We start from the raw sequence: 13085 nt of genomic DNA, 5'->3' as shown, positions 1-13085 counted from the left end.
CTCAAAATTTTAATATTTGTGCCATTGCATAGAGCGTAAAATATTCTTTTAAATAAAATTTTATATTAAAGTTTTAGCGTAATTTCTGATTTTGAGGCGAATTTTTGAAAATCGGAAATATTTTTCGACTGTTTGGGGTAAGAGAATTATTGGAAGTAAAAGTCATTGTTGAAAAATGATTTTTCGATCAACTGCTTTGACTGATAACGTTTCATTAAGACTAAAGGCTAAAATTAAAAAAATAAGTTTTTATAAATTAAGTTTTTGTTCAAAACTGATAAAATCCTAAATAAACTAAAAGGTGAAAAAATAATTTATCGTATAGCCTTTTCACAAAATTCATGTACCTTTATCAACATATTAAGTAAGCCTTTCATAAAATTCATGTACAATTTTATAACACGGATAAAAAGCACACGCTCTTAGATAATGAAATAAAATAATCGAATCGCACTGTCAAAAATAAAAGACATATAAATTTATGAAAGGGGAAACACGTTTTTATTATTCGTGATATAAATTTGTAGATGAATTTTGCATACAGAATTATTTAATCTCCTGTTCCCATTAAACTGCATTATAAATGATTTTGTGAGGAATAAGGCTGATTTTATAAACTCCCTTTTTTAATTCCTTAAAGTGCTCTTAAAACAAAAAATTTTGATTCCCTTTCTATATACATTCATTTTCTAACTGATAATACCTTTCTTGTTTCCTTAGATCCAAAGCATCAAGATTTCTCTCTGCGCTAATGAGGATCATTACGCATTGTCGTCAAGGTTGCGTGGACCCTTGTCCCCTAACATTTGGAAGTGGAAGAGAGACTCCGGGTTTGCCGTTCTTGGCGTACCTTTTCACTGTAACAAATGCATTGGACGGCATGTACTCGAGGATAAATTTAAAATAGCTATTTTACATAACGACTCGATAAGAAGCCTGCATACAAGATAATCCGGGACAAACCGTGGAAACATTAAAGCGCTTCAGATTTCTGAAATGAGCGGCGGTAGTAATAGACTCTTAGTCATGAGACATATAAGCATTGGCTCCTGTATCGATGGTCATATTGGAGTTCCTTATAATATGACTATCATTCCAGGAGACAATGTTACCATCATTCAAAAAGATTTGGATCAACAGTTGAAGGTAAACTCAACTGGACGCCGCACGGAGTTACCCTCCAGACTGTGTCCGATGTTAAAATCGTCATCGATGAAAAGTTAAACGTTAGCATCCCGTTCGGAAGTGCCGTCAACCATCACGCAGCATATGTGGCTGCTGTTACAGACCCTTGCATACTTCAATTTGACTTTCTAAGGGGATACAATTTTTTCCTTGGACTTTAAAAAATAATGAACTTCATTCTGCCTCCAAGGAGGTAACACTGTTTGGAAGTAAAGCAAAAGGAGTTGAATCTATCACCAAATCATAGCTGAAGACGATAACAGAGTAACAGCAAGAACAGAATTTTTATTACCTGGGTCCATAGCTCTAAAAAGAAACTTTCGGTATTGCATAATGAAATATCCTAAGAACTGTAAGAGCCCGAAAGGAGTACTACTAATAGCCTCGGCACTCATCGACCTATCGAGCACAATCGCTCTAAGTGAGAGTTCCCAACATAAGTGATAAGGCTAGAGTCATTAGGAAATGAGAAGTGATTGTAGCATGTACTCCAGTGACCTGCATTAAACGAACCAGTAATCCTCCAGTGTCTGTGTCTTCGGACAGCCTAAGATTAGAGTTATTGCCGAATCCACAACTAAGTGAAGAAGAGAGGAGTGCTGCAGAACGTCATTCAAGAATTTCAATGTGTTTTCTCCCGCAAGCCTTCTTATGTTGGTCGAACCAGTTTACCACAGCATAGAATTAATACGACCGGGGAAAGTCATTCATCAGTTAAAAAATACCCAAAACTTCTACCAGTTACTAAACAAAGTAGGAAAAGTCTAAAGAGCATGCAAGAAAGTGACGTTATTGAGCATTCAGCAAACCTGTGGAGATCTCTCATCGTCCTAGTCAGAACGAAAGATGGTTCAAATAGATTTCAAACAGATTTTGCGTTCACTACCGCCGGCTGAACGACATTAATAAGAAAAATCAGCTACCCTCTTCCTAGAATAAAGGACATTCTGGACACTTTCTCTGGAAGCAAGTGGCTTTCGACGCTTGATTTAAAGAGGGTAATGGCAGTTAGAGATACACTCTGATGAACGAGGAACTATCAGACAAGGACTTTTGCAGTTTAAGGTGATGATACTTGGATCATGTAATGCTCCGGCAATATTCAAACGCCTCATGGAGACTGTTCTGAGAGGTTTCTCCAACGAAGCCTGTCTGGAATGACATCACTATCGTTGGGAAAAGATTGGAACAGCATTTGAAAAGTATTAAGAAGGTGTTTTAAAAACTGAAGGGAGCCAATATAAATTTTAAGTCCTGAAAAATGTAAATTATTCAGACAGGAAGTGACTTACCTTGTACATATCATCTCTACAAAATGTGTGGTATATGTACAGATTCAGAAATGGTGTCGGCAATTAAAGATTGGAGACGTCCGGAAAACGTTCATCAGCTGAGAAGTTTCCTGGGCTTTGCACCTAGTATAAGAGATTTATGAAGGACTTTTCTTCAATCGCAAGACCCTTTCACAAACTAACAGAAAGAAAGCAAAGTTATTTGGAAGTTTGGAGTTATTAAAAAAAGTTATTTGGAAAAAGAATGTGAAGAATAAACTGAAAGAAACTGTAACATCAGCGACAATCCTGCCTTATCGTCAGTTAGACAAACCATTTATTTTTGACTCGGATGCTTGCAATGAGAATGCCGGTGCTGTTTTGTTCCAAGAAATAAACTGTCAAGAATGTGTCGTAGCATTCGGGAGCAAGTGACTATTTAAACTAAAAAGGAATTAATATGTCACTAAAAAAGGAGATGTTCGCCATATTTAAAGCCGTAGAACATTTCCATTACCTCTACAGCAAAAAATTACTGGGCCGCACAGATTATGCATCATTGACATAGCTTTTAAATTTCAAGAATTCCGATGGCCAAATAGCCAGATGGATACAGACTCCAGAAATATGACATCACACTATTCTTCATCGGAAAGAATCGCCCAACAGAAACACCATTGCCCTGCCTGTACGAACCGAAGAAAGGCAACCGAGAGAAGCTGCAACGTTGCAATGAAACAGCGCCTTTTGAACGCATCGCCTTCGATATTCTGGGACTTCTGCCATGATCTGTTAATATCAACAAATACATCCGCGTTGTCATTGATTACTTCACAAAATAGCCTGAAGCGTATCCGATCCCTCTTCAGGTAGCAGAGGTAATACAGCATTCGATTTGCAGGTTTGGAGTGCCTCTTTAGTTACATTTCGATCAAGGAAGGAATTTTATCTCAGCTGTAATTAAATAACTCGGAAAACTACCCGGCATAGATAAAACTCAAACGACACATATACATGCGCAAACAGATAGCATGACAAAGAGGTTTTTGATCGAACCATCCTTAACAACTTCTCGCTGGTGGTTTCCAGAAAACAGCAAAACTGGAACCAGAAGTTACCCCTCTTCTTACTCGCCTATCGCAGTGCTGTCCACCTGACTACCGGCTTTCCCCACCACAGATGCTCTTCGGTCGTGACATGTCTGTCCTGTAATCAGCTATTTGGTCGCCTTCCGGATGCACCTTTAAGCCTGAGGAATACATTCAGGATTACTATTCACGATTTGAAATGATGCACGAGAACGCGTTAACTTGGCGACGAAGATGAAGACCCGATACGAGTTACAGGACATTAATCCATTAACTGCCAAATTTTTATTTCATCAATTTTTTTTTTTTTTTTTTTTGGTTAGTTTACATCTAAATAATAAGAAAAACATGTTTTTCTCATAAATGCGTCATTTTTTTTTTCAGAAATTTTAAATTTAAGTCCGATCCCCAAATTGGGATCATGGCTGATACTATCTACTTTTAATGCCAGCGTTCAAAACAGTCTACGTGTAATCTAACATTACATTTTCCACATTGTTTTCTTGCATTTGTTTTGAACACTGCACATTTTCTTTATCATTTTCGGTCCGTTCAATATAATGATTACCAGATGTTCTGATAGCAGTAGGAACACGATTAATTGATGCTTTAGTGAAAGAATTCCTTCCACCCTTTTTTGCATCTGAGAGTTCTAAAGATAAAGCAAGATATCCTCTAGCAACCATCCTCCTAAAATCTAGCAATGAAATTTTATCATTTGAAATACAATACAGTGCGTGGTCGTTAATCAGTGTTACGTCGATGGCATTAGTAAGCAAAGCAAAATGCCATTTTTTCCTCCTTATTCTGATTCTGTATTTTTGAACATTCCAATCCATCTTGTCTACTCCACCCACGTATTTGTTATATTCTGATATCAGTTTGGGTTGTGGTACTTGAATATCTTTCTTCTCTGTTCTACTCCATCGCTTCACCTCTGATATTGGATCGATAGTTTCATGATTAGACACAAATGTTGTCATTCCACGTGACAGCTAAAATTTCATTACGGGAATCAAATCTGTAGTCATATGCCCCGCGTTCTTTTTCCCTTATCTCTTTGTCTGTTGCAATAGGGCATTTGTTCATTCTGTTGAATGGAACAGTTCCTGTTGCTCTAACGTCAATGTCCTGCAAATGTTTCATAAGAGAAAATCCTGTGAAAAAATTGTCGAAATAAGCTTTATGAGCATATGGTTTCTGAAGAATAGATACCATCTGAAGGACAACAGATGTCTCAAGCCCACTGATGCTTTCATCATCTCCTAATTTCTTTGATTTGCCTTCATACACTTAAGTCTGATAACAATATCCAGTCTGTGAACAACAGATAGTCCATTGTTTGAACCAAAATCGCACTGACTTACCAGGTATAAATTGTTTGAGATAGTGATGTCCATAGTAACAAACCATTTGTTCGCAATGCTCAAACTTTCAGAAAACACCCCTAATTGTTGAAATTTGTCATTCAGCTTGTCAGTCAATGGGCGAATCTTGAAGAGATTATCACGTTCACCTAGTGGAATCCTTTCTAAATCGGAGTTGTCACTGATATGTAGGTACCGTTTAATTTGCAAATACCTATTCCGACTCATACATGCTCTAACACACAGAATGTTCCTGTCTTCATCTTCACACTAATATAATTGTTCTTGCGGAAGTGAATGATAGCCAGTGAAAAGTATTCCAATAAATTTTTTTAGGCAGTTATTAGAAAGTTGAAACTGCTGATTGTTTTTCTGTCTGCCACATATTACAGACTGCTGGATAATACAGGTGACAGTTTCATTATCAAAAGGTATTTCAAAACACTCTACCGGGGATTTTTCCCTGAGTTTTCTAATGACATTATTTCGCCTTGTCTCTATAACGTCAGAATTTTCATATAGTTTCGAGTACTTAGGTTACTTCTTTTTCCAATTGGAAGTCAATACGTTTCTCTTTTTAGCAGGTGGTAAGCCGGTACTTTTGTTACTTCATTTGCTGAAGATTCAGTTGCATTCACTAAACTATTTTCCTCAAATCCTGCCACACGGTGAATTTCAACACACCCGGAAACATCAAATGGTTCTTCATCATCCATGTCATTATCTGAAATCTCATCAACCCACTCTGGTGGAATTTCAACAATATCTATGGGGCTATTATCGTCGTCATCGCCAGATGCAAAAAAATCATCAGAATTTACAATTTCTCTTAAAGAAAGATATCTTTTACGCAACATTTCCTGGAAAAAAAAAAAAGAAAAACATTTTTTTTTTTTTTTTTTTACAATTTTAGTCAGTATCAGCCATGATCCCCAAATGGGGATCGATATATCTAGGTTCATTATACCCATCCAAATTACAGTATGAGGTTAAATAATATATAAATACATTAATTACTTACCAAGAATCAAGGGAAATTCAGTACAACAAAAAATAATTGTTCCTAAGTAACTTTTTTGTGCTTTGAAAATAACCGTATTATTTTTCTCGTGAAAAGTAACGAGAGAGAAAGAAAAATAAACTCGTGAGCTCAACTGAGTCCACGTATTTGTTTACTGGCTGGAAAAGCTAAATTTCTGACATTGATCATTTATGAGTTATGGGTGTAAAGGTGGTGTAAACATTATTAATTGTGAGTTTGCAATGAAACCAGTGTTAATGATTTCAGTCATTAACACTGGTTGTTAAGCTAAGGAAAATTAGCTGTACTGTAAACAAATGTAGCCCTGGTGACACATGAAACTTAACTTGTTTCACTGCAGCTTAAGATTTCTACTCTTAGTTGCAATCTTCAGGAAAGCATGCCCACCCGTAAGGCACCACCCAGGTGCAGCATGACGTCACAACGTATACAAATGTAGGCGATCCCCATATGGGGATCATGGCAGGGAATGGGTTAATTCAACGAAGGTGCTAAGGTGTGGTTATGGAATCCCATTCGACGGAAATACTTCCTCCTAGTCACCCTGAAACGGTCCTCACTCAGCTCTAAATAGGCTGATGGACGTCGTAATTCGAATCTGGAAGTAACAAAATTCTAAGCCTAAAGTTGTTCATTTGGGCAGCCTAACACCTTACTATTGCCATAGTACGTAAACCACATAATGTGTATAATGTAAATAGACCATGATCCTCTGTGTACATAAATTTGGAAATTCACACCTTTATTTATTGATTTTTTATACATTAATTACTGAAATTAATATTTTAGTAATGCATTAATTTTCCTTAGTTGTAAGTGTGGCTTCCTTAAAAGGGATTGTATTGCTTGGGATGTGCAGTCCTTGGGCAGGGGGCAGCAATTTTAAGAATTTCTTACACATATAAATAATTTTAGAGAAATTATACACAAAACTGTAGTTTTTTAGGAGGTGACGAAGTCATACATCATTTCCAGGCTCATGTGTATAGCACGTGAAATAGTCTTTGTGGCATATCGTTTTATAAGCATAGCATTTTACGATTAGAATGAAGTGAAAGCAATTATACCAGTTGACTTATTGAAGAGGTAAGCAGAATTTACAATTGTGGCATATGTGACGAGAAGTCAGTCAACAGTTCATATTTCCATAGTTCAAAGTTCTATCTGCTTGAGAGCATGTGTGGTGATAATTCAAGTCGATTGAAGAATCAGTTACCTCGTGAGCCACGTAGAAGTCGCTGAGTGTCCGAGTTCGTAGCTGGTGAAGCCACAGCTAAGAGTAGGAGATGGAGTCCCATCAGGTGATCGGCATCTGGAAAGAGATTGAAGGCGCACAGGCACAGTGCAGAGCGACTATTTGCAGGCATAATAGGGGGCAGGGGTTCAGAGCCATACATAAATTTAGTGATAAATTGAGCCAAAGGTGGGGCAGGGTCAATGTTCTATAGCAGAGTTAATTTTGGTAGGAAAATAAATGAATAAAATTGTTTTAAACTTAATTAACAGGCAATTAAAAAATGCAAACAAAAGGGCAGTTTTTAGTCGATTAATATTACTATAGTTGAGTACTTAACGAATAAGAAGCCATAACAAGTATTAACAAGGCAATTATGTTAGTGCTCTAACTAGCGATCCAGGTCTTTTGGTATAGTTGATTAAGTTAAAATCATAATCTAATTCTGGGATACTATCATTTTCCGTATTGTGGATATTTTCAAAAAATCTTTTGGCAATTTTTACCATAAATTTTTTTATGTGCAGAATTTTAAATTCCTCGTGGATTGCAGAGTTCCTTATGAACCACCCACATCTGGTGATTTGCCATAATGTAGTATTTTGCAATTTTTTCATGACAGTTGCTGGCAACTGTAATATCTCTTGTATAAGTAACATGAAATGCTTCAAGAAAACGAAGCTCCACCAGTAAAGTGATTACACGGAGAGGTTCATTTAATATTCAGGTAAATGTAGTGACAAGCTCGTGATGGCTTTGGCAAAATATCGCCAAATTTGGCAACTATTTCAAGACATTTTGGTCCAGTCCCTGTATGGATTTAAGCAATTTTGGGAAATCGAAGGTACTGAAAATTTCTCAACAGCCGACGAAGAAGTCGGCTCCAGTTTTATATAAAACTGGAGAAAGGATCAGTTCTGGACTCTCCAGTCAAGCAGATAACCTATTGGTCTTTGAAGAATTTAGATAGGTCTTTTGTCACCTTTCGTCGTGACTGCAATATAAGATTATAGTTATAATCTGTTTTTTGACGTCACAATTTCTCACCACTGCCTCACTCAGTTAACTTTTCAAAAAATTTTCAGTTTTGTATTTGCTCTCATAAGCACCTTTGAAAAACCTTCGTTTCTTTCGGGAAAAATAGATTTTATTAAGCATCATCGGTTCTGTGTGCATTCAATCCATTATGACCCCATAAGCACGCAACAATATAAAACAAATATTATGGGAAAATTTGGCTGTTTAAATTTGCTAAGAAAGTACAAAGTTTTTTCGCAATGCCCCTTGTAAAATACAAAAGAGAAGACATATTTCATTGTTTTGAAAGCATTTTCCACTAATATAGCATTCCTGTCCAGCATTACTACCATTAACACAGTCGGAAACCACCACCAAACTTAGAACTTAATCTCACAGTACTTAAATATTGTTCCAGCAAAAGGCATCTATTATCTGCAAAACTCACCGTACAGCCAGATGACAATCATTTATCTAAAACTTTAAAAAAAAAAAAAAAAAAAAAAAAAAAACCTAGACTTTACATGAAATTTAATAAGTATCGACCAGTGGGGAAAATATTAATAAATTATATTACTACTGCTTCTTGTGTTGGTACACCAGTGATGGTTTGAAAACAACAAAGCTTTTTTTAGCACATCTCAAAAATAAAATGCTTAAATTTGGACTAGCCTGCAGAAGGAATAGAGATTGTCTGTGGAGTGGCACATGTTTGAAAACTTGAAATAAGGAACAATTTTAAGAGTATTTTGTCTAATTGAAGTTCATGATGAATGCAGCAAGAATATTTAATGTGATATGAACAACAAAGTTTGGCACCAGGTAGCATGCTATAAAACAGCACAATAAATGGCAGTTTCAGAAATCCAATGTACAAACAAGTACGATGGTGCAACGTAAGGATAAGGATTTATTCCCTTTTTCATTAGGCCTTAGTAGGATTTTTGAGACTATTCCTGGTACAGACAGTAAAGTACACACTATCTCATCCATAGGAGCTAACAGTGGCCACCTATTAGGTGCTGCCATAAAACAGCCACTGCTTCTGACCTTAGTATACTTGACAAAGCTTAAAATGGTTAATGCCTGACCAAAAAAAAAAAAAAAAAAGGAGAGAGAGAGAGAGAGAGAGAGAGAGAGAGAGAGAGAGGAGGGAATTCAAAGTCTGTTTACTGTCGATTTTAAGGTTCCACTTCTCCAATGAATTTATATTTATTATTTAGAATTAATTTATATATAACAAGAATTCAATGATGATTCTATGTTAAAAGGAATTGTATAGTTTATTTTGTAATGCATGTGTATTGTAACAACTCCTGATATAAACAATGACCATAAATTTGTATCCTTTATATAGTCAGCTTAGACCACCAGTTCTCAAATTGTGGGTATATTACAATATTTTTAGTGGTACAATTTTTACACAAAAAATTAAATGAATGTTCAAAATAAATGTAAAATTGTGCCTCTTTTAATATTTTGTTTCAATCTTCAAGTTTTTGACTTTTACGACTCTAGCTTTAATGTTCAAATGACGACTTTCCAAGTGCTTCAATTTCCCAATGTTACGATTTCCAAGAATCATAAGGACACTCTAGTATACTTATTTACATTTTATTGTAATGTAAAAATTTCATTTACAAATATAATTAATATAAATTTAAAGAGTTTTATGGTGGCACATAAATTTTTGTTCCATATTTATATAGTACAAAATTTCAAAAGTTTGAGAACTCCTGGACTATAAAAAGGCTTTCCCAACATAGGATGGCACAGAGGCTATTAGTCATTTGCATAAGTTGTGAGGTATGGAAAATTTCAAAATTTTCTGTTTCTGATGTCATTTTCATGTTGCCTCCAGGGATCAGTTAATTAAATTACAATAATTTGAGGAAATAAGTTTAAATGAATTACATCAAAAATATGTATAAACAGATTAGTTTCATTCACACACACCAAGAAAAGGACAACAGAAATAAGCTAGAACAAAATTAAGTACCCTAAAAATATCTTATATTAGAAACAGTGTGCTATTGAAAATGTTAATTTACGGCTGAAAAATAATTAAAAATTTTTAATATCAAAACAAAACATGAAACTGCACAAAAGTTTTATTTTTTTATGTACACAAACATATACATATTTCAAATAATTTTTAAACAGTTTATTTATGGGATCACATATGTACATTTTTGAAAAAGTTGGATTTTGAAAAATGAAAAAAGAAATTATTAATAAAAGTAAAAAATGAACAGTTTTCAAATTTTTTGAAAACGAATGATAACAATTTGTTACTCAAAAATTTAAAGACTGAAACAGTTTAATTCACACATACACAATTACATATATGATGAATAGATATGGAAAAGAGGCTGTAAATACATATTTATTAAAATATTCAAATATATAATGTACATTAATCATAAAATGGTTTCACTTAGTGTTTTGTAACAAAATAATAAAAACATGAAAATTATTTAAACTGACAAAAATTAATACTTCAAGAGTTTAATGAATAAAAGAACTTGGCAGAAAAATTTCATTAAGAAAATCGTACTTTAATCGTTTAATTAAAAAAAATGAAAAATAAACTTTTCTTCTGTCATTACAACAAATATATACAGATTCCTCAAATAAAATAAGCAAGAGTCATCTAGTAATAACTAGATGAACTAGGAACAATGTTCCTCATGGAAAGTTATTCCATTATTCCTTTACTTGGGAAGTTTCTGTAACATTAGAATCCTGGGTCTTGCCCTTTTTAGACCTTGGTTCCTCAGAATTAGTTTCAGCAATTTGCTCGGAATCTTCAGCTTTTCTTTTTTTATGTGTTGGCTCTGAATTAGATTCTGCAACCTTATCAGAATCCCCACCTTTTGTCTTCTGTTCAGGCTCCTTTGAATTACTTTCTGCAACCTTATCAGAATCTTCACCTTTTGTTTTCTGTTTAGGCTCATCTGAATTAGATTCTGTAACTTCAGCAGAACCATCAGTTTTTGATTTTTTTTCATTCGGCTCCTCTGCATTTCCATCTAATAAAAAAATTTCTTTAGCATTAAAAATATAAAGCTATATTGTTTGTTGAAAATTTAATTTTTCTTTTCATATGCATAACTACGCTTTAAGATTAAACACTACCCCCATATATACCATACATTTCGGTGTATATCACAGCACTTTCAATACTTTTGTATTGATAAGATCGACATTTGCAGGTGGACGTTATACATCGAGTATAAAAATGACATATTTAAAAATAAGGAATGAGTATTAAAAATTAAGATTTCTAGATGTATCTAAATGCTGTTTATTTAAAAGAAATAACATACCTTATGAACTTAAAAATTTTAATTATTGGATAACATGAAAGTTCATCACTCATTATAACTTCAGGCACATTATCAAATTATGTTTCATTTACACCATCATTATTACTCTGATCAATAAATAAATAATAATAATCATCTGTTCCATCTTTTACCAACACCAAACACCCTTTCTGCAGCACGATTTTCATTTTCTTTTACAAAATTAATGGCTTTGCATTTGAAACCAGCGCTGTGTTTGCTTCTTTTCACGGGGGCCATATTTACTACTAAAAGGGGCACTAGAACAACTGTATTTCAACTAAAGCTAAAGCAATTTACTAAAGCCTTTGATTTTCACTTAAAATCATGGCTTCAAATGACTACAAAAAGAGAAAACATCTCACTCCTTAATCTCACTTCATTCAGGCTGGACGTGTATACTTACTCCAAATTATATCCCCCTTTCTTGAAACCCTACAATAGCATTCTTTTGGACACCTGCATCAAATACAAATACAATCCACCCTCTTTACAGGAACATTTACTCCCTCAAGTGTTTAACCCTCACACATATATCGCTTGTCAATTCGGTAAACCATCGTTTGAAAGTTTAAGACAAATCTTCGAATAAGTGACCTAAAAGGATAAGAGTGTTGCACACGTATCTTTGAAGTTTCTTTGTGAAGAACTGGGTGCACGTTATACAGCGAATATACTTAAAACATGTAGCTGGAAAATACAGTACATAAGGACAAAAAAACTTATTTGAACAAAAAGAGAACATTGTTTAAATACCTACATTTAATATTTTCACAATCAATAAAGGTTTCAAAAGCTGCAAATAACATTTAATAGAATGAGCTATAATTCTACAACTCATCTGATAACATTACGAAGAAAAGTACTCTTTGTCATAGGAATAAAGTAAATTGAAAATACCCGAAACTATAGTATAGAAAAAAAAAAAAATAAATAAAAAATAAAATAAACATAAATTTTACTAAATAACTGAAACTGATTCAAATACTGAAATTTATGGGCACAGATACCATTATCAAATCTTATATAATAGAAAAGCTATTCAGAAACTAACAGAAAATAGAAATATTACACTATTATAAAAACTATTACATCATATCTATATATATATTATCAGATATTGATGATTAGTACTGTTTTTTCCCCAAAATGGTTTGTTTTACAAGCAAAATGTGATATATATAAACTTTTTAATAAAAAATGTTCTAAATTGATATAAAGGTTCAGCATCTATCCAGAACAAAATTAATAAAATATAATTACACAATTTTTTACGAGTTAAAAAGCAGAAGTGCAGGAAAAATAGATAACTAGCATTCATAGTGATGCAATTTAATATTCAACCGCTACTACTTGCCGAAAAAAGGCATCAACTCTGTACACTACGATCACAATTTATATTTTGGAATCTAAGATGTCTACTGCAATATGATACTGATACCAAGCTCTAGGAAAACAAACACTCTATATGCAGTGCAATAGATTTCACAGTTTGTCCAAATATTTTATATTGTCACCATGTGTAATAACTCAA

The 13085-nt window shown here is 34.0% G+C and overlaps 1 protein-coding gene and 1 long non-coding RNA gene across 4 annotated transcripts in view; one reads left to right on the top strand and one right to left on the bottom strand.

Moving 5' to 3' along the window:
- Positions 1 to 6070, top strand: part of LOC146998583 (uncharacterized) — a 140574-nt gene extending 134504 nt beyond the window's left edge. Inside the window, exon 2 of the long non-coding RNA XR_015039561.1 lies at positions 721 to 6070. This is a non-coding gene — a long non-coding RNA (uncharacterized LOC146998583). The remainder of the gene's footprint in view (positions 1 to 720) is intronic.
- Positions 6071 to 10808: 4738 nt separating this feature from the next.
- The window catches only part of LOC146998582 (lupus La protein homolog), a 62648-nt gene continuing 60371 nt past the window's right edge, over positions 10809 to 13085 (bottom strand). For all 3 annotated transcript variants that reach the window (XM_085811137.1, XM_085811136.1, XM_085811138.1), the window contains one exon: positions 10809 to 11236. In XM_085811137.1, coding sequence (XP_085667263.1) covers positions 10911 to 11236 — 326 coding nt within the window. In that variant the 3' untranslated portion in view covers positions 10809 to 10910. The remainder of the gene's footprint in view (positions 11237 to 13085) is intronic.

Source organism: Stegodyphus dumicola, chromosome 2 (genome assembly GCF_044657685.1).
Source record: "Stegodyphus dumicola isolate Sdum_Otavi_A_Nest chromosome 2, ASM4465768v1".
In the NCBI taxonomy this organism is placed as follows: Eukaryota; Metazoa; Arthropoda; class Arachnida; order Araneae; family Eresidae; genus Stegodyphus; species Stegodyphus dumicola.
The sequence above is the reverse complement of the archived record's forward strand: the minus strand, read 5'-3'. Positions and strand labels throughout refer to the sequence as shown.